The sequence below is a fragment of the Melitaea cinxia genome, chromosome 18 (genome assembly GCF_905220565.1).
Source record: "Melitaea cinxia chromosome 18, ilMelCinx1.1, whole genome shotgun sequence".
Lineage (NCBI taxonomy): Eukaryota > Metazoa > Arthropoda > Insecta > Lepidoptera > Nymphalidae > Melitaea > Melitaea cinxia.
In genome coordinates, this window is record NC_059411.1 from 5,060,510 (window position 1) to 5,083,315 (window position 22,806).

Here is a 22,806-nt window from a genome sequence, read left to right on the forward strand (position 1 = left end):
GTATCTGCCGTATCAATGATACGGGGTCCCCTATCTACAGGTGCCCCTAACGTGTGTAAGCAAAAATTAGTAAAATGTTATCCATGATGTCACTTATCTCGTGCTTCCTGGGATAAAACATTAAAAAAAACTTTCGTCTACAGAGTTTTCACTTCAGAAATGACAAAAGTCAAAATGCAATCCTATTTTTAACCGACTTCCAAAAAAGGAGGAGGTTCTCAATTCGACTGTATTTTTTTTTTATGTATGTTACATCAGAACTTTTGACCGTGTGGACCGATTTCGACATTTTTTTCTTTTTTTTTTTTTTTATCGAAAGATAGTGTGTGCCAATTGGTCCCATTTAAATTTATTTGAGATCTAACAACTACTTTTCGAGTTATATCTAATAATGCGTTTTTACTTGACGCTTTTTTCGTCGACCTACGTTGTATTATACCGCATAACTTTCTACTGGATGTACTGATTTTGATAATTCTTTTTTTGTTGGAAAGGAGATATCCCTAGTTTGGTACCATGATAACGAAACTAGGATCTGATGATGGGATCCCAGAGAAATCGAGCGAAACTCTCGAAAATCCGCAATAACTTTCTACTGGATGTACCGCTTTTGATAATTCTTTTTTTGTTGTAAAGGGGATATCCGTAGTTTGATACCATGATAAAGAAACTAGGCACTGATGATGGGATCCCAGAGAAATCGAGGGAAACTCTCGAAAATCCGCAATAATTTTTTACTGGGTGTACCGATTTTGATAATTTTTAATTTAATCGAGAGCTGATGTTTGTTATGTGGTCACATATAAATTTTATTGAGATCTGATAACTACTTTTTGAGTAATCTTTGATAACGCGTAGTTACTTGACTATTTTTTCGTCGATCTACGTTGTATTACTCGTCGATGTAATTGAAGTCGGTTTTTTTTCGTTTGCGAGCAAACACAATTATCATTATTTCCGAGTAAAGCGTATGTGTAAGAAAACCATATCATGTAGCTTGCGAGTATACGATAGTGAGTAACTGAAACTTATTTCGCTGCGAACAGTTGGGAATAAGAAATAATAAGTTGCCGTAATAGAAAACAAGTATAGGTTAAAAAAATAAATAAATAAAGAAATGAGAGCGGCAATTTCGTCAAGTAAAGCAAGAACTTCCTTCTCATTAATATGTTATAATTCATTGTTATGCTTATTTTTCAGCTTGGTTTTTATTTTCTAATAAAAATAGTAAATGTTAAAATACAGTATTTTTTTCTAACCTGTTCCTAGGCTAGTAATAGAACCGATAGGTATTTTTGAACGGGATCGGGAGTCGAGAAAATTTGCAAATGTCCAAGAGCGTCACAGTCAAAATAAGTTTTGGAAGACCTGCCTAAAATAATGGTTCAAAGTGTAGCCAAACATAGTATACTGATTTTTCGATTAATTTATGTAATCGATTATACGTTTGAAGTAGGAGTTGCCAATGCATTGCTATGAGGAAGTTTTTTAAGTAAGTCTTTTGTAACTACGAATTATTAACCCCAGCTGAAATGTACTTTAAAAACCATAATTTATTAATAAAAAAATACTTCTCTTCTCTCATCTTTACGCAAATAACAAAAATTATTATAATTATGTCAAACGAAATTGATACCGAGGAAACAAATCAAATTCTTTAATCACAATTATATATTTATTAAACTAGTAACAAGCTTTAGTCTAATTATAAGTTATTATCTACACTGTTATTTGTTTCCCCATTTCTTAGACACGTCGATGTATTCACCATCAGGAGAGTTATAGTTCTTTATCGGTGGAGTAGCATACGTCCCACTGATGCTGTATGGGATGAGTTGAAGATCAGGCTGAAAATTTTAATTATTTATTGTATTAATTACTTATCAAAGTATTACAAAATATTAAAGAAATTGAGCATACAATGACTATAGCTAAGTTAGATAGATATACATATTTTATTAATGCTATCAAAGTTATGCCTTCAATTCTTATACACGTTCTGTTTCATACTAATTTGCTCTGTCTTAAATTCATTCATTTTAAGTGAGCAGTTATAACTTTTAGTATCCAAAATAAAGCTCCAAAAAAACTTTTAACATGACTGTGTTCACACAGATATAAAAAATTGGAAAATTTTAAAACAACTGTTATTTGAACTTCTCAATGCCCTTAGTCCATCTATTGCAGACGATTAAGACAGTGTCAGACACTGTCGCCTAGGTCACTCTTCAGGAAAACGCAGAGTTGCCTAAGCTCTGCGCCACCCTCTCGACCTCACTAGCTAGGCCCACAGGAACGACAAGTCGATACGTGTGGAGCCAGTTCGGCTGCAGGAGTCTTTCGCATTTTAGAGCTATGCCACGAATGCTTGACGGAGACCCCATTCCGAGTTTCCAACGAAGTTTACCTTCTCCAGGACCCTGATGATTTTGAGCCAGGTTTATCCTTCGGTCGCCTTTTACGACCCCCACGGGAAAGGAGATGGTGCTATTCTACTCGGCCGACACCACACGGCATATTTGAATAGGTGACACATGTTATTTTTGTTGCTCAATATATATGTATTTATTTTTAATTTTTTAATAATTAGTCGAGTTTTAATGTGTTGATTGTCATTTGAACTTCAGGCATTTGAAAATTGCAGACATAACAGTTAGATATAAATAATAGACAGACATCATGATTTGTGTCTGTCCTAGTGTAATTAGTTTGAAATAGTTTAGTTACTAACAGCGGTAGTCTTAATTTAACATTCAATGTTTGTGTTGTTTTAGACTAAGGTGTCAAAGTAAGGTGTAAAGTCTGACTATTTTGCCTGTTTTCAAAATTAAATTGAGACTGTTATCTCAACTGCACCGATCAATCAATCTCCTACGTGTGTTCTCCACTCTACGTGACATTAGCGAAATCAACCGTGCTTCTCTGGCACAACTGAAAGCCATTAAACCAATCAATCAATCTTTCAGTAGATTGATTGTGCAACAAAACATATGAGTAAAATTATTAAATCATTTTTTTATTTATTAAATTAATAACTATTTTAGTTAACGCATTAATAATTAATAGGTAAAATATTTAAAAAAATAATAATTGATTATTCTCATTTTCAATACTTGTATTCTCTCAGTGTTTGCTCCAACTAAAGTCATATTCAGTATTTTAACACCTTTAACTTTAGACACCTTTGAAACCCTTCTATGAACTTCTATGACTAATAAACAGGCTACCTTACCCACAAAGGCTATGATGTACAATATAGGTAGATTTTTTTATCGGAGGTTAAATTTTTGTTATTTCTGACTTTACCTTAATTCCGGTGCTGCGGTAAATGTACTCATGCTCCGTACTGCGACTATCACGCGTTATTTTCGAACAAATTTACGTAAAAACGATCTTTACTGCAAGATCAAAATACGATACGAACCGACCTTTAACGACTGACAAATAGACACTTTTAAACAAAATAAGGCGTCAGACATAATATTCTAATAAAATTAGTAACATCGCGTGCTAGAATATTTATTTATTTTATAGGCAATCCGACAGCGTTATGTTACAATAGTATATGTTACAATATAATGTACAAATATGGCCAAAATAGGATCACACTGATATATAAAGATATTAATCATTATAAAATACATAACTAGACACTATATTTAAAAAAATAACAGAACGTAATAAAAAGTAAACGGCTATGTTCCGTCCCCTCCACTGCAGTTAGAGGTGAGTGTAAGACATGAAAAGGTGAATGTGTGTTCGTGTAGGTGTGTGCATGTAAGACGAAGGTGTATTAGTGTGGGTTTGTGTATAAATCTGTAGGTGCTGGTTTTGAATATTTTTGACGATACTACGAAAAATGCATCATTTTGATTTCTTTTTTAAGTGCCGTCTTCGTTTTTAGATAAAACAGGTCTAAGTTTGGATACTGCGTATTATACGTGTTGACAATACGGCAGAGGACCGAGTTACGTGCGTAATTAGTTCTTACTCGAGGTGTATGGAACAATGGTTTAATATGTCTAGAGCTTCTTGATGGTATTCGGAATTCAATCTGGGATAAAAGCTCGCTGCAATCTATCCTCCCACTCACGATATCATGTAACAAGATAATATCGTACTGCTTACGACGTTGGGATAGAGATTCAATTTGGTAGTGTTTACATGAATCAACATAGGTGGGACAGATTCTGTAACTTTTGAAATTTAAAAGTTTTATAAATTTTTTCTGGAGTGATTCAATTCTGTCGATGTGTACATTGTATACAGGGGCCCATATACTACAAGCGTATTCCAGTATAGTTCGAACGAAGCAGAAATATAAAATTTTGATACAACCTATATTATTAAATGTGTTGCAAACTCGTGATATGAAACCTAGTTGACTATATGCTTTAGAAATTATTGTATCGATATGATTTACAAAAGTCATTTTGGAATCTAGTATCACCCCTAGGTCTCGAACAGAATCGACTCTTACGATGGGGACATTGTTTATAGAATAAGTATATAATATAGGATTCTTTTTACGAGTGAAAGTAATTTGATGACATTTAGCTGTGTTTACAGTGATACGATTAGTTAAATAATATATGTATAGATTATTTAGGTCACATTGTATTTTGTGGCAATCAGTGATGTTATTAATTTTTAAGTAAATCTTCTTGTCGTCAGCAAACATTATAAATTTAGAGTTAGTTAAACATGAACCAATATCGTAGAGATACGCATTGTAGAGTAATGGACCCAGTATAGACCCCTGAGGAACTCCAGAAATAACTGAAACGTAAGAACTTTGCACTCTTCCCAAAGTTATGGCTTGACTCCTATTTGTTACGTACGAGCTTATCCATCTAAAAAGGTCACCTCTTATACCCAGGGCATGCAACTTGTGTAACAGAATTACATGATCAACCCTGTCGAACGCCTTTTCAAAATCTGTGTATATAGCGTCAACTTGAATACCACCATCCATTGAGCGAAAGATGTAATCTGTGAATACCATTAAATTGCTTACAGTGGAACGCCTCTTCATAAATCCATGTTGCTCATCCGGGATCGAAGAGAGAATTAACGGACTTATAGATTCGTATACTAATTTTTCGAAGATTTTACAAAATAAGTTTAATTTTGAGATTGGCCGATAATTCTCAATCCGACCACGGGAACCACTTTTATGAATGGGTATAACTAACGCTTCTTTCCAGATACTAGGAAAAGTGCCAAAAACGTTTAAAGAAAGATTAAAAATTAAGGTCAATGGCTTAGCTAGGCAAGAAGCACAGTTTTTTATGAACGTTGGGGGGATCTTATCACTACCTGGGCCCTTGTTGAGATCAATATTTTTTAGTAATTTTAAAACCACATCCTCAGAGAAGCTCAGCCTATGAATTGTATCAGTTGATTCTGCTAGTGGTGGGAGATTGTATTGAGAAGCCGGTTTTTGAAATACACTCTCGAAAAAATGGCTGAAACCTTCGCAGACCTCCGCTTCACAGCGGTAAGAATTATCACCTAATGTGAGTACGTTGGGGTATCCTGTGTTGTTGCTACGTAATGTTTTCAGGTATGACCACAGGTATTTAGGGTTCCTCTTAAGATTTATTTGTATATGTTCTTGATACGAATCGTAACATTTTGCTTGGATTTTCTTTTGTCGCCTACGTAGAATAGAAAACTCATCGTAGTCTCTGGGATTACCGTGCCGAATCCACCGCCTATGTGCTCGGAGTTTGTCATTTATTACGCGTATTAAGGGTCTTGAGTACCAAACGGGAAATTTATTTTTCTGGTGGAATGATTTTTTTGGTACAAAATCATGTATTACTTTATTAATAATTAGGTAAAAATTTTGAGTTATTTCGTCTATGTTATTTCCCTGAAGTATTGTGTGCCAGTCAATGTTGCGTAGAAAGTTATTGATTTCGTAGTAGTCGGCTTTAAAGAAGCAATACTTTATAAAAGGTTCGCGTTTAATACAAGGCAACATAAGATCCGGTGCATTTAAATTCAAAGATGGGTGATAGCCATCCTCAGAGACTAACGCAGCAGAAGATCGAGAAACATCAATATGTGTATCACTAAATATTAAATCCAAAATATTATTACATTTATTAATACATAAATTATATTGACAAAATCCAGATAGGTTACATGAGTCGATTAAATAATCAGTCGCTAATTGTAAATCCGTAGAAACGCTTCTTTGGGTCGTGTGGCCCGATGGTGACCACGTAATATGCGAGATATTGAAATCTCCCCCTATGATAAAATGATCGTTAGGATGTAAGGATACGATATTAGTTAGCTGACGCGTAAAATTGTTAAGACGCTGGACATGATTATCGTCAGGTGGAATATATACTACACATATATGTAAGTTGCGCTTATCGCGAGCGTCCAGTGCAGTCGCTGCGACAGTCGTCCAAAGGCACTCGACGCCTGCGCATGCCCAGTCAGGACGCTCGCGCGCGTGCAATTTCCGCTTTATACACAGCATGACACCGCCACCGTGCTTTTTGGAAGATGTAGATTCGTTACGATCACATCGGAATAGGTCGTAGCGGTCATCGCACAGTTCACCCTTATAGAAACCCTCTTTAAGCCATGTTTCAGTGATAATTACAACGTCTTGATCGCATGTTAATAGATTATTTCTGAATTGCACAGTTTTTGTACGTAAGCCCCGTACGTTTTGATAGAATAAGCTTAACCGAGGCATTGGGATATTTTTGTTATGTAATAAAATGTAATTTGTTTTACTTTGATCGTATTCGGGTTAAAATATACACGATTAAATGAGTGCAGGCTACTTACATACAGTGAGATGAACATGGGAGCTGGAACATTACATTTTAAGTATAAATATTTTTTTCCTTTTAGTGCGTTTAGTAAATTACTACAGAATAGTATATCAAATCGCTGATAACGACAGATGCAATTTTTATTTATACGATAAGCACGAATCATGATATTTGTGTAGATGCAGTGTAAATGTGGATCAATGCGTTGTGTGATGTACAAAAGTAGTGTATGCGTATGTGTTTTAGAATGTATATATAATTTTGTGGTGTAATGTGACGTGGTGTAAGGTGTGTGCCTACAGCGGAGGGATAAGACTAAACAACAATAAATAATACATAGTGAGTACGACTTCATTTTACATAAAACGACAATAGGGACCGGAATTAGCATCAATGTTATATTATTTTCTGCAAATCCTTTTCTGTAGTTACGGTTATGACAGGAGATTCCTCGTTTTTTCTCAGAAAAATGTTACAATTCCTTATCCAAGTGAATTTATACGACCTTTCCTTAGCACGGATTTTTACGGCGTTAAAAAGTTGTTTATTTTCGGGAGTTAGGTGTTCATTAACGAAAAATCTCCTGTCAGGACCGGCCAAGTTGAGATTTTTGGTACCAATCCCCCTCGCCCTACGCAGTCCCGCGATAATTTTGTCCTTCAACATCCTGCTCTGAAGTGTTGCAACGATTGGTTTTGGCCGGCCTTCGACTTTACGCATAGGCTGAACGCGGTGGGCAGACTGAATTTGATCCGGCTGAAGTTGGACCCCGGCGTGATTGGCGATTTTCATAACAAGTTCAACTGGCGACTCGCCAGTGGTTTCGGGAAGTCCTACGATTTCAATGTTGAGGAGTCTCGATTTTTGTTGCTGTTTACTGAACTGTCCCTGCAGTTCTGACAACTTGTCTTCTGTCTGTAGTATATTATTGCGTAATGTAGCAAAGTCTTTCATCAGGGATTCATGTTCGTCCAGTAATTTCGAGTGAGACTCCTCAAGGAGATCATACTTAGCAGTTACAGCCACTAGCTCTTTGCGGATTTCTGTGAGTAACGTATTTTTCAAGTCGTTAATTATTTCGATTTTCAGTAGGCTAAGTTTGGAGTCCATCATAGAGCCTATACGGGATATTAAATCTGTATCTTCCATGGCCTGAGCAGTAGGTGCAAAGGCTGGAGGCAGAGCGGTTTTCGGTGTTGGTGATGCAGATTGAACCTGTACCGACGATGCAGGGGCTGGTGGTGGCGGGTCCAACAGCGTCGCCGTCACGCCATCCCTATTAATTGCTGTTTTCGAGGCTGTGCGCACCGGTGTGTTGCTGTTATCCCCGACTTTACGAGAGCTTGCCACGCACAAGGGACACTTCCACTGAGATCTTGACAAATCATTGCTGAAACCGACGCAGTCCGAATGATAAAGGCGCGTACAATGAGCACACTTGATACGCTTTTGTGATACCGTTATGGTGATCTTGCAGGCCTCACAGATTTCAGCCATTATTGTAATTTGTAAGAGTTTATATTAAACGTACACTAAGCACAATAAACAACGTCTGCGACAATCGAACAAGCGGGTACGTAGGCACCACTATACACAATTCCGAATAACACCTTATTATCGATCGTCTGAAGAAATCCCAATATCACAATCGAGTCCCGTAGTATTCGTTAGGAAAAAAGTTCTGATAGTTAGTTGGTTAAACACACTATTCACTTAATTTACTAGTTTTTAGCAGAGATGATAACAAACACAACCGTTCACTTTTAAGGTGGGTAGCCGAAAAAAAGGATAGGTAGTAGGAAAAAAATATAGGTTTAGAAATTCGAAAAATACCCAAAACCGAATTGGAGCACCCCACTGTCCACGTGGCCTTGGTCTGCCCTACCCCTAGAGTGTTTTTTTTTAAGCCGGAGGCGCGGAGGGAGGGCAGCCCTCAAGGGCGGCGTGCTCTCGCACGCAACGGCGGAAGGGCTGCACTTCCCGCAGCGCCGAAGCCAAGCGTTACTCTAACCTTAAAGGTTACAGCGGGGTTTAACAAAAATTTAACCTCCGATAAAAAAAAAATCTACCTATATTGTACATAATAACCGAATAAATATTAAAATTTACCATAATAGCTTCATTATACAACTCTTCTGACTCTTCATACAACATGTCTAATGCCCGACGCTGCGCTGCCATGATTCTGTCGATCTGATTGACGTTTGATATATATTCTTGTTTCTTGTACCTAGTCCACTCTTTAAGAAGTAATGCACGTGACTCTATTTCTTCTTCTGTTAATTTTACAACTGGCCGTTTTCGTTTTCTGGAATTTTCAATGCAGGAATTAAATTTATCACAAATTAACATTTTATATATCGTTCTATATAAACTTTTAACATACAAAATGTAACACATAAATGTTCTAATGACCTGATAATAAACTTAAATATGAGATGACTATGACATTATCATAAATTGGCATGGCAAAGCAATTGAAACGAAATATTACTCTGATAAAAAAATCATTCCAAAAGAAGCTAATAATACTGAAAAATAAAATGAAAATGCCGAAACAAACTTACATTACTGAGGATTTCTCAAAAGAAACAATGGAAATGCGAAAAATCCTCCAGGAAAAACTTAGACAAGAAAAACAAAATGGAAAGGACGCATTCATTCGAAACAATAAAATAGTTATCAAAGAAACACCAGATACAGAAAAAAGAAAGAGAGAGGCCTCGATATCTCCTAACAACACAAACACATCACACTCCAGTGGTTCACAAAATATTACTGCATCCTCTAAATTACATAAAACAAATGCGTTTGAGTATATGAGGGCAAGATCTGCGTCTTTGAATGAAAAATCATCTCAACAACATAACGCATAGGGAAAGTTAGACACCGGTAACGAAATCAAAACAAACTATTTAGGCAAGAACAAAGGAAAAAACAAGAAAAACCCCAATACGGTTGGTCACCGCGGGGTTATCGACCAAACCCCCCAAAATACTACACTACAAATGGAAAATAAAACTATAATGAACACCAAGAAAAGAAGACTCCACATAGCGACATTGAATACAAGATCGTTAAAGTCAAAAGAATGTTTAATAGAACTTGAACATGCGTTAAACAACATTAATTGGGATATACTTGGTATAAGTGATGTACGTAGATCGAAAGAAAATATAGAAGAGCATGAAGATTACATAATATACTATAAAAATGAAATAACAGGAATATACGGCGTTGAATTCTTAGTCAAAAAACACCTGAAAAATAACATAATTGAATTTAAAGGAGTCGCAGACAGGATAGCTGTCTTAAATATTATACTTCCTGGTCACAAACACCCGACATCAATAGTCCAAGTATATGCTCCTACTGAGGTAGCGAAAAAAGAAATTAAAAATAACTTTTATGAAAACCTAAATGAAACAATGGAGACTTTGTATAAGGCAATTATTGTGATGGGAGACTTTAATGGACAAATCGGCCAGCGAGGAAAGAACGAAGACAAAATACTTGGACCCTATACAACCGCCAAGAGAAACAAAAATGGACAAAGATTGATGAACTACGCATTAGAAAATAATTTACATATAATGAACACTTTTTATAAAAGAAAACCTAAAAGAAAATGGACGTGGGAATCTCCCAACGGCCAAATAAGAAATGAGATAGATTTCATAACTACAAATAAACCGCAGCTTTTCTTAAACGTGGAAGTCTTCAATAATTTTAACTATTTTACTGATCACAGACTACTTCGAGGTCAACTACACCTAAATGAACCTAAAAATTCTAGGAAACATATGCAAAATACTAAGCGAGCAATTACATTACCATTACCAAGCCATATTCTAGAATCTAAAAACTAAATTAACACCAATAAGCGAACTTAGAACAGTCCAGCATAAATATGATACCTTGGAAGAAGAATTAAAAAGAACTAATAAAATCTTTGAAAAAGACAAACCATTTAAAGATAGAATAGGATCTGAAGCAAGAAGATTAATAAAACAAAGAGCACTTTTATTTAAGAACAGAAGGAACAATAGACAAAACATAATTAAAATAAGTAAAGAAATAAACACTGAAACAAAAAAGTTCAGAAATACACAAAAAACTAATTTAATACAACTCTACATAACAAAATTTGGTGGAATCAAGAGTGCGTGGAAGGAACTTCAAGACCACACAAACTGGATTACTAACGTCATACATCATAAAACTCAAAAACATAAATCTAAAAGAAACGAAATATTAAATACTCTCTCTCTCTCTCTTGTCGGTAGCTCATGTCTGAGGATCGCGGTCAGCATCAGGGTTGCATCTGGAGCGGATGATGTGCCTCCACCGGTCTCTGTCCATGGCGTCTCTTACGACCGTGTATAACTTAATGGCAGATGAGTCCTTGACCTGATCTACCCATCTCGTTGGTGAACGACCGCGCGATCTTTTGCCGTCCGTGTTCCCAACCACAATCAGTCTCTCCAGATTTTTATCGCCTCTGCGCATCGTGTGGCCGAAGTACGACAAAATACGCTGTCGGCATATGGTGGACAACCTGGTTTAGATATAGAGCTGGGCCAGGATCGACGCATTAGTGCGTTTCGCAGTCCAAGGTATTCTCAGCATTCGCCTCCAGCACCACATTTCGAATGCATTAATCCTTTGCCTTTCTCGGGCCAGGATTGTCCATGTCTCAACTCCATACAGGAAGATAGGGAATACAAGGGCTCGTACCAGCCTGATCTTGGTTCTGATACCGATTCCCCTTTTCTTCCAGATGTTGTTCAGACGCGCCATAGCATCCTTTGCCATCCCAATACGCCTTCTTATTTCGGGGACACAACTGCCGTCATTGCAGATTTGGGCACCTAGGTAAATGTAGCGATCGACGGTGTCAAAGCCCGGAATGTTGAGAGTATCTTTTGATAGGTTTCCGGCTCGATCCACTATCATAACCTTGGTTTTCGTTCGATTTACTGCAAGCCCCATATTTAGACTTTCCAACTCCAGCCTATGGAACAGCTCTCTCATATCTTCTACGGATGTTGCGAGAAGAATGGTGTCGTCAACATACCTGAGATTTGATAGTCTTTTTCCACCTATAGGAAAACCTTTCCTCCAATTTTCAATCGTCTTTCTAATAATGTACTCTCCGTATATGTTAAAAAGTGCGGAGGACAGAATACAACCCTGTCTCACACCTTTCTTTGTTTGGAACATACTGGAGCATTCCGTACTAATCCTGACAAAAGAACGGTTCTCAATGTACAGATTGTGAATAACCGCAACGAGGTGTTCCGGAGTTCCCATCTCAAGTAGCACACTCCACAGTTTGTCCCATTGGACGCAATCAAAGGCTTTACTGTAGTCAATGAAGCATAGGACCACGGGGCTATTGAATTCTCTACTCTTCTCAATGATTTGCCGAACGTTGAGTATCTGCTTCCGTGTTCCTCTGCCTCTCACAAATCCTGCCTGTTCTTCGGGTATTTGACGGCTCAAAAAGTAGTTCAGGCGGCGGTTAATCACATGGAGGAGGATCTTGCTCTCATGAGATATTAACGCTATCGTCCTGTAGTTACCACAGTCTTTCGAAGAACCTTTTTTATGTAAGGGTATGAACACCGATTCCGTCCAGTCTTTTGGCCACCTTCCAGTCTTCCAGATGGTGTTACAAATTTCAGTAATCGCGTGCGTGCCTCGCCGACCTAAATTTTGAAGTATTTCGGCTGTTATGGCATCCTTACCCGGTGACTTCTTACACTTAAGAGCTTTGATGGCATGCTCAATTTCAGATGGAAGGATATCTGGTTCTTCTTCCGACCATGAAATATTAGCGTTACTGGACTCTCCCGTGTATAACCCTGCGCAGTAGTTTCTCCAGCGCTCTAACACTTGGTCCATATTAGTGAGTAGACGCCCGTCTTTGTCTTCAATGGCGCAGGCTTTTGGCTTACGAGTTCCAGTTAATTCTTTTATTTTTTGAAAAAGATATCTGGTTTCGTTATTCATCGCGTGTTGTTCAATTTCGAGACAGATTTCATTGATGTATTTCTCATAATCTTTCCGACAGCGAAGTTGAACTAGGCGGTTGAGTTCCGCGTAGCGCTGCATATCTTCAGTTGAGCGTATACCGTTCTACTTAAGTTCACGTCTTTTCTGGATGACTAGTGCTGTCTCTGGTGTTATAAATTCTTTCATAGGTGGTTTCACCAGCCTATTATCCCTAGCTGTTTCTTCTATAATTCTTTTGAGATATTCCCATTTAGTGTCGCTGTCTGCGATGTTTTTTGGTAGGTCTTCTATTTTCTGTTCAAAACCTTTTTTAAAGCCATTGATGTTTAGACGGTGTATATTTGGAACTACTTTAGGTTTTTGTATCCTCTTTAGTCGCACCCTGAATGTTGCCACAAGAAGCTGGTGATCGGAGCCGCAGTCAGCACCGGGGATAGTTACTGCATTTGTCACTGAGCTTCTCCACCGCGTCCCTACTAATTAAACTACTATATTAAATACAGCAACTGATTTCTATCGCAATCTTTATCATGACAAACCAAGTACATCAATTATAAGTAGCGAAACAGTTACGAGTACCAAAGAAGAACCAGTTCCTAATATATTGAAAGACTAGCGACCCGCTCCGGCTTCGCACTGGCATAAAATATAATTATAGCCTATATCATTCACTGAAAAAATGATTAAAAACGATCCACTAATTTTGATTTATTCATTACTGCCCGTGGCCCGCTCGCGTTAACTTTAGAGTAAAAGCCGGCCGGAACCGCCGCAAACGCTACGTACCGCAATTTTTAAATCTGTAATATCTTCGAAAATATTCATTTAAATCATATGCTGTAAAGGGACATATAGATCTATATTAAATCAACAATGTATTTAAGGTATTTAATTAGTTAAGGATTAATGTTGTATTGGTTAAAATCGTTTTGAAAATTAGCCATTATTTGTCGTAAAAAGTAAATGACAAAAAAATGTTATTGTGGGATATCCATAAGAGATAGACATACACCATAGCGGAGTTTTCTGTAGACCTTTTTAATGTGTACAATACTTAGTACATTATTTTGATAAATCTCGTAGGGTTCAGCCTGCGTTTGCAATTTAAGCGAAAAAAAAATAATTATTTACGACATAACATTAGAAAACTCAAAAATAACAGTATTTCTCCACTATTTAATGGATGTTATTATACATATAAACCTTCCTCTTGAATCAATCTATCTATTAAAAAAAACCGCATCAAAATCCGTTGCGTAGTTTTAAAGATTTAAGCGTACATACATGTGCGGGGACAGAGAAAGCGACTTTGTTTTATACTATGTAGTGATGAAGTTACCAAAGCCATCAAATCACAGAAAACAGGAAAATCACCCGGCGAAGATAACATCTCTAATGAACTGTTAAAAGGAGTATCAGAGACTATTTTGGAAACACTAACAAAGCTTTTTAACGAAATTTTAAAAACAGAATATATACCCCTTCAATGGACCACATCTACAATAGTTTTACTTCATAAGAAAGGGAGAACAGATAATATATCGAACTACAGACATATTTCGTTGATATCAAACGTATACAAAGTTTTCTCCAAGATAGTACTGGACCGGATAACAAAAACTATAGACGAGAATCAGCCGAAAGAACAGGCAGGGTTTCGAAGTGGTTTTTCAACCATCGACCACATCCACACTATCAAACAAATGATCCAGAAATGCAATGAATATGGAATAAACTACTACTTAGCATTTATAGACTACAATAAAGCATTTGATTCGCTGAAACATGAGAAAATATGGGAAGCCCTCATCGCACAACGGGTCCACAGTAAATACATAAACATAATAAAGAATATATACATAAACATGACAGCCAAAATACGCACAGAAAAGATAGGACAATGTTTTCCCATTAAGAAAGGAGTTAGACAGGGAGATCCCTTATCACCCAAACTGTTCTTGGCAACCCTAGAACATATATTTCGACAATTGGATTGGAAGGAATACGGTATTAATGTTAATGGAGTATTACTAAACCATCTAAGATTCGCAGATGATCTTATATTAATATGTGGTGATCCAAACACTCTGCAGATTATGATCGAACAACTGATAAATAAAAGCAAAAAGGTAGGACTATTAATAAATACCAGTAAAACAAACTTAATGACAAATCACATCAAAATTCCTATTAACCCTGAAAATGCTGCTGAACTGGAATATGTAAATGAATATACATACTTAGGTCAAATAATATCCCCAACAGACATTACAACCAAGGAAATTCAAAATAGAATAAACCTAGCATGGAAGAAATACTGGGCTCTAAAAGATATTATGAAAAATTCGGAAATACCAATAGAAGGGAAGAAGAAAATATTTAATACATGCATTCTACCAAGCATGACCTACGGATGCCAGACATGGAGTTGTACAAAGAAAAATATCAAATCACTAGAAACCTGTCAACACCGAATGGAAAGAAGCATACTCAACATAAAATTAAAAGATAAAATTAGTTTAAAAACAATCAGAAAACGAACTAAGATTAAAGATATAAAATACCTAATTAAACAACTGAAATGGAAATGGGCTGGACACATAACAAGAAGTAGGACAGAAAAGACAAACGAAGAGACGGAATGGTGCCCTAGATATAATAAGAGAAGTAAAGGCAGACAGTATCGAAGGTGGGAGGATGATATCAAGGAGGTAGCAGGACCATGCTGGATGAGGATAGCAAGAGATCGATCGTTGTGGAGAACACTTGGGGAGGCCTATGCCAAAGAGCAAGACAATCACAAAACCGGTGTCTAATACAAATAATAAAATTAATTACGTTGCTTTCATAAACAACCAATTTAGTATTAGTAAGTAGTACATAAGTAGTTATAAGATGAAATGTAACATATAAGATTGTTAATAAAGGCTTTTATTATTATTATTAAACTAAAACTTTTGTCGACTAAGTTACGGCCTTTGAAAGTTTTAAAATAAAAACAAAGATGGATAGTAATCTTGCACATAGTAATCTTGCACATATCAATGAACATCAGAAGATAATCAGTAAATATTCTAATAAAGTTTTTTTTTTTTTTTTTTTTTCCTTTATTTTAGGCCTGCGATCAGTCGCCTAGACTATAATCAGGTGTGTTGCAAGAGATTAGTGTTTCGAGAGATAGAGCCACTGCTCCATCTCCCCTTAGTAAAGCAGCACATCGGCTCTCTTGAGTCTTCTAATTGGATTTGGTTGCAGAAGCATACTGGATAACGGGTTAGGATGAGTTGTCAAGCGGTCCTTGTAATTGGCTGAATATCGTTTTGCTTCATCCAAGATGGTTGGGGTTTCTAGATACTCGTGAATTTCCGAGTTGCGAGCATACCAAGGCGCCGAGGAAAGTACCCTTAGAATATTGTTTTGGGCTCTCTGCAGGCACATAACGTTGGATTTGCTGGCTGTCGACCACAGTTGGATTCCATATGTCCAAATCGGTTTTATTATGGAACAATATACCCTGAGCTTGTTGGATAAGGATAAGGCAGACTGTCTACCGAGGAGCCAGAGCAAATTTTTAAATCTTAGATTGATTTCATTGCGCTTCGTTTTTATATGATCTTTCCATGTCATCCTCCGGTCCAGGTGAAACCCTAGGTATTTGACGCAGGTTGATTGCGGCAATGTGTCTGGGCCTAGGTTGACCGGGGGGCATGTTTCACGTCTTAGGGTAAATGTGATGTGGTGAGACTTTGGAGCGCTTGCTTTTATGCGCCACTTAGTCAACCAAGCATTGGTGGCATTGAGCTGGCTTTGCAACAATCTGCTCGCTTCGTTTGGATCACGATCACAACTGAGGAAGGCCGCATCATCGGCAAAAGTTGCAACAGCTATGTCAGATGACTGGGGTAAGTCACTAGTAAATATGTTGTAAAGGATCGGACCAAGTACAGATCCCTGGGGTACACCGGCTGTGCAGCTATGAAGGGAAGATCTTGCGTCTCGGAGCTTGACTTGGAACTTTCTGTCGCTGAGATAAGATTCCATCAGCAGGTAGTAGGAATGTGGAAGGTACTTTTTAATTTTATAGAGAAGTCCTTTATGCCAAACCCGATCAAAGGCCTGTTGTACGTCGAGAAAGGCAGCCGAGCAGTACTCTCTCCTTTCCAGACATTGTCTTATTGTAGAATAGACTCTATGTACCTGCTCTATTGTTGAGTGGTGTTTCCGAAAACCAAATTGGTGGTTAGGTATTACATGTTCCATATCTAGGCAAGGAGATAATCGTGCAAGGACGATCCTTTCCCACAATTTTGACAGCACAGGCGTAAGGCTAATAGGCCGATAAGAGGAGACTTCACTAGGCGGCTTACCAGGCTTATGAATCATAACGATTTGAGATGTTTTCCAGAGTGCAGGAGCATGTGAAATTCTCAGTGTGGCATTGACAAGCATGGTCAAAAAGACAATGCACTTCTTAGGGAGCTCTTTCAGTAGCCTAGGGGTAATCAGATCAAATCCAGGTGCTTTATAGGGGTCCATTTTGGCTATTTCTCTAGTAATTTCCCTTGGTGAGGTAGGGCTTAACGGTAGGCATAGCTGCAGATCTTGCTTAAGGACTTGGTCTATTTCTGGATCTTCAGGGCCATCTGAATGGTTGGGTCTGAAGACCCCGGCTAGGTATGTAGCAAAGGCCTGAGACTTTTCTTGGTCAGTTCGAGCCCATGTATTACTAGATCTAATAGGTGGAGAACACTGTTGTGGCTGCGGGAGGAACTTTGTAGCCTTCCAGAGGTTGTAAGTCCCATTTGCGTTAGTAGACATTCTCACTAATCTCTGTTCAAGCGATTCATTTGCAGTGCGAGTCAGGAGATCTTTAAGTTCTTTAATTGCTCGATTTAATCTAGTTTTATCTGCGCTCTTATGGGTCGTCTGCCAGATTCTGCGAAGGCGACGCTTTTCGGCGATTTTTTCTTTAACTGCAAAAGGGACTGGTGCCCCCCGCGATGAATCCTTCAGCTCAGGAGTACTAGACCAGGCCGCCACTTGGATCAGGTTTGTGATATAGAGACACGCATCGTCGATTTCCTCCTTGGTTTTGAGTGGGACATTAAGGATGATGTTTGATTCCAGGAAATCCCGAAAACATTGCCAATCCGTTCTGCGATTATAGAGGTAGTCAGTATGTTCGTAATTGGATATGGCCACTGGACTAACCAACAGTAATACAGGTGAGTGGTCAGAGCTACCGTCGAGGCTTGACTTTATAAGAGTGTTCAGTTCGCTGATGCCCTTTGTGATAAAGAAGTCTAGGAGATCAGGTGTCTTGTTGTTGTCCGTGGGCCAATACGTAGGCTCCCCAGTTGACATAGGTAATAGGTGATTCACTTCAATACTCTTTTTTAGTTCTCGGCCTCTAGTAACCGTCAGTCTTGATCCCCAATATCAGTGCTTGGCATTCCAATCGCCACCAGCTATAAATCGGCTGCCCAGTGACTTAAAGAAGGCAGTAAACATTTTCTCATTTATGGTGTGGCGCGGTGGACAGTATATCGCAGAGAGATTAAGGGGTCCTGATCGATCTTCCACCCTTACAGTTGTGGCTTGGAGATAGGGGGCCGCGAAAGGTTCCAAGAGGCAGTGCTTTACACTGTTTCTGATAATTACTGCGGTGCCAGCATGTGCCCCACCATCGGGATGACAAGTATGGTACACAGAAAATCCCGGAATACAAATTCGGCTTCTTGGTGTAGTGTGCGATTCAGAAATAAGGCAAACGTCAAGCTTGTTGGATTTGATGAGCATCTCTAGTTCGTCTTTATTAGGGGCAAGGCCATTGATGTTCCAGGTGGCAATGTGTAGAGAAGTCATTTTGTTAGCTTAGAGACGAGAGTAGTGATGAGACTCACTAGTGAGCCTATTTGTTGTATTAGGAGATCCATTTTCTCGTTTTGTTTAAGTAGGAAATCTTCCAGCTTGTTGTAGGATTGTTGATTTGATTGGGCATTTTTTCCATAGGTAACTTCAGCGTATGTACGTTGGTGAGAGGGTCCTACGCTTCCTTCGGTTACTTTCGAGGTGGAACAGATTTGGTTAATTGACAGTGCCTTGGTGGTTAGAGCGGATTGAGTTTCTCTTGGGGTTAAGTTTTTGTTTCTTCGGGAAAGGATTTCTTTGTATACTTCACAGCCTTTGTAATTGGCCGGGTGATCACACGAGCAGAGAGCGCATTTAGCTGGTGAGTTTCTATCTTTCTTTTTGCACTCCGAGGTTTTGTGGCCTTCTCCGCATTTGACACATCTAAATGGTCTCATACAGTTATTCTTTGAATGACCGTAGCGCTGGCAACGTTGGCATTGAACGATACTTTTTGACTTTCGCGGATCCTCTATCTTGACCTTTTGGTTGAATATATGGGTTATATTTTTGACTGCAGGGTTGTTAACACTGGGCTCAATGTTTACAAAGAAGGTCGATGTGGGTTTCTTGTCGGGACCGTATCGTGCATTGATGATTTCACCTTTAATTTTATTGTTAGTTGCCTCAATGGCTTCTAATATTGCTTCATGTGGAGTACTATGGTGGAGATCTTTTATGACAATGCGATAGCATTTGCTGTCTTTAGGGGTAAATGTATGCCCTATTAGACCGTTTGCTCTTATAACCGCTATGATTTTCTTATACTCCTCAGTAGTGTTGACAAGGATGTGGAGTAGGTTTTTGTTAATTAGCTTGAATTTGAAATCTTCCTTGCTAGTAACGGTTTGAAGTAGCTTCGATAGCTCAGTAACATCCTCTATGCCGTTAAGAACGATAGGTGGGGGTTTACAGGGCTTAGGATAATCGGTAGTGCACGATTCATCTTTAGGGTCTAGAGGCAGGGTGCTAAAACGGTTTTTCGTGGTAGTACTCTGAGCTTCTGGTGGAGAACTGCTATATTTCCTTTTCTTACTGCTTCTGCTATTGGGTGATGACACCCTTTGCCATGGTGGGGGAGCAGGATGTTGGTGGGTGTCTTCCAGTGAGGTAGCTTCTGGCGAGCTACTAGTCTCATTTAGTTGCTCTGCATCAACTTTTTCGTTGTCTTGTAGTGATCTTCCTACATCGGAAACGGATGACGAACGTTGTCTATTAAATAAGCCTGGGTGGAGTGCTTGTTGAGTTAACAATTTTTGTTGAGGTTGAGGGTTTTTTGAGCTTTTTAGGGTATTTGACATCATATTTATTCCCACGAGTACGGACGAATTGTTGGTCGCTCATAGGGTATTATATATTATATAGGAATTCCATTGTGGCGGATTTCCCGTTTGCAGGCTGGTAACACTAACGTCTATGGTGGTACTTGACGTTTAATCGCAGCAGAAGTCGCAGTTTGCTTTCGTCGATTGTTGTAAATAATATGTGGGTAGTTGGAAAACAAACCTCCGATGCGATGATCTTTCGAGCTACTTTTTATAAATATTTAGCAAGTATGTTGTTTATATATTAACCCCTGCACTCCAAAACCCCTTATCTTTCACCATAACACAGCAGATGTTATAATAACACGGATAAAACTGGTGTTTATAATTAAAAAGACGGACAAGTTGTAAGACAGAATTTGCCACTTGACAGTTCTTGACAGATAATCCATTCTAATAAAGTGGAAAGAAAATGTATAAGAAATTCGCCTTGTTTTTTACTTGCTGTTTTTTAAAATCCTTAAAAAATGTCCAAAGAATAGTTGATCGATTCACCTATAGGTTCCTCGGTAAATGAAACTATCCAACACAAAAAGATTTTTTTTAATTTGATTTTAGTTCCTTATATTAGTAAAGAAATAAACGAACTTTATAGCTCTATAATATTAGTATATTATGCAAAGAAACATATTATCATATAAGAGATTACCCCATTTCATCCAAGAGATACAAAGGAGGCTCTATCTCCTCGATAGGTTTCAATTGCCTGGCATTTTTTTCTAATCTTCGAATTTGTTTTTCTAGTCTTTTACGCCGCCTTTCCTCACGAGCCTTGACGATAGCTGGATCCAACTTTTTCTTCTTCTTCAAAGGTTCTGCCCTAAAATTTAAGAAAACAAGTTATTGTAAATGTTTTGTGTTCTTTCTTACTCGTGCAAATAATATATATATTAATTATAATTATCGTAATAGTTAAAAGATAAATAAAGTACTTATAAGACATTCGTAAACTCATTATTTACAGTTTTAAGTGTGAAAAAAGTTTTCCTCACCATAATTGTTCTGTTATCTTAAACTGTACTATTGCTGATGTAGTAATATTCCTAGTATTTACTGGAATTTTGGTCACAGATGTTAAGCTTAATCTAAAAATATAAAACAATAATTAAATACAAAATATCACTTTTGAGGTTATTTTACTAGTAAGTATTTTACCGTGAAAATTGTCTTAAAATATTTAAATTAAGCATCTTGCTATTAATTGTTTCTTAAGTGTAGTTTACAATAATATATATTATTCAACCCCTTTTGGAAATAACTACAAAGGGGTAAATTATTCAAATTACGAAATGTGTCAAAAATGTTGACGTTAAGTTTGACAGCTTAACACAATCACAGAATATAGAAGTAGTCCATAGATAAAATATTGAAGTAGTCACTCTAAAAATAAATGGTCTTATTACTCTTATTCGTAAAAAAAGTTTATAGAACAATTATAACGTTCATTAGTTAAAATGCTCGATAAGCTTATGAAACGTGCGATAAAATTGTCTGTTCATAACAGTTGTATAAACAGTATTTAATTAATAAGCGTCTAAAAACAAAAATGTTGCCATTACTGTGAAGTTCGCAAAAAAAAACTTGACGAACACACCGAATCGTCCACAGCTAATGTGTATCGATTGTCCAAATAGGTCTGATCATAATCAATATGACAGCTTAAAACCATATTTTCCAAGAAGCTTCTTCAAGAAGATATTTCCATTCAGCGTAACCAGATTTAGTAGATTTTTACTTTTTTGGTAGATTTCGAGGTATCTGTAACAGTATCTAGTAGGTAAAAATTATTTGGTATATTTTGGTAGAATTCACGCTTTTCAACTATTCTGGTACTTTTTGCCTTCATATGACAAACGATTGATTTAAACACTTGAAAAAAATTGATTAGGTAGGTTTATCTTTAATTTTTATTCTTTTCGTAACCATTCGTGTCATGAGCTAGTGATGCAAAAGTTATCGATTTATCGGCAGAACTCTGATTTTGGTGAATAAATACCGATAAAACGATTTTAGGGTATATTTTCCTGATTTACTGCATTTTAGCACATGAAACTTAAATTATATGAGTTTTAAGGTTTGTAACACTGTTTGTACTTAAATTTAACTGTACATAAATGGTAATTCCCGGAGTCATTTTATATTGGCCTCTTATTAAACAAGTCAATCTAAGCTGTATTTCATAGATATTAACGATAGAATATTATTGTCCTTGGAATGTAGCGACTTTCTACAGTTATCAATTCCGAGTGAAACTCAAAATTTTAATAAAAAGCTAAGAGCAACACGGAGGGGAGTAGCCATAGCATTTTTTACTGATACAAACTGTGTCATTTGTTGCGGGGGCAAAACTAACACACGCAAACTTTACCTAATTCCCACACAAAATAATCGTCTATCACTACGAAACTCACACATACTAAATTAAAAACACATTTTTCACACACGCATAGATACATTCTGTGTCATTACAGTATAATGACATGCCGCAACTACACTGACAGGTTGCTTACAGCCATGGTTGTAACAACTGTCGATACGCATTATCGATAAATTCAAGTACTTGGGTAGAGAAATTAGATTTTTAAAGTTATACTAAGGTAAGGTGTTATTATACAGATGAACTTTATTTATTATGTACTACAATAATGATGATGTCAAAAATAAACTAAATGCTTCTTCTTCTTCTTCTTTTACTTTGGCTCCCTGACCTAAATGCTTATATCATTTTAAAAACCAGTGACAGTTGTATC

At 37.3% G+C, this 22,806-nt stretch overlaps 1 protein-coding gene across 1 annotated transcript; it reads right to left on the minus strand.

Moving 5' to 3' along the window:
• Positions 1 to 1,661: 1,661 nt before the first annotated feature.
• LOC123662179 (39S ribosomal protein L40, mitochondrial) lies at positions 1,662 to 21,406 on the minus strand. Its single transcript, XM_045597063.1, has 5 exons — positions 21,212 to 21,406; positions 21,049 to 21,141; positions 20,706 to 20,876; positions 8,913 to 9,111; positions 1,662 to 1,847 (listed from the first exon to the last, which is right to left on the minus strand). Exons 1-5 carry the CDS (start codon positions 21,244 to 21,246, stop codon positions 1,728 to 1,730), a joined length of 618 nt encoding a protein of 205 aa, XP_045453019.1. The 5' UTR covers positions 21,247 to 21,406; the 3' UTR covers positions 1,662 to 1,727.
• Between the last annotated feature and the right edge of the window lie 1,400 nt (positions 21,407 to 22,806).

Excerpts from the sequence above, each read along its gene's own strand:
- LOC123662179 (XM_045597063.1), bottom strand. The coding sequence starts at position 21,246 with ATGCTTAATTTAAATATTTTAAGACAATTTTCACG. Across the intron at positions 20,877-21,048 it reads AAGATAACAGAACAATTATG|GGCAGAACCTTTGAAGAAGA; the intron begins GTGAGGAAAACT and ends CTTAAATTTTAG. Across the intron at positions 9,112-20,705 it reads TATCTCTTGGATGAAATGGG|AAAACGAAAACGGCCAGTTG; the intron begins GTAATCTCTTAT and ends TGAAAATTCCAG.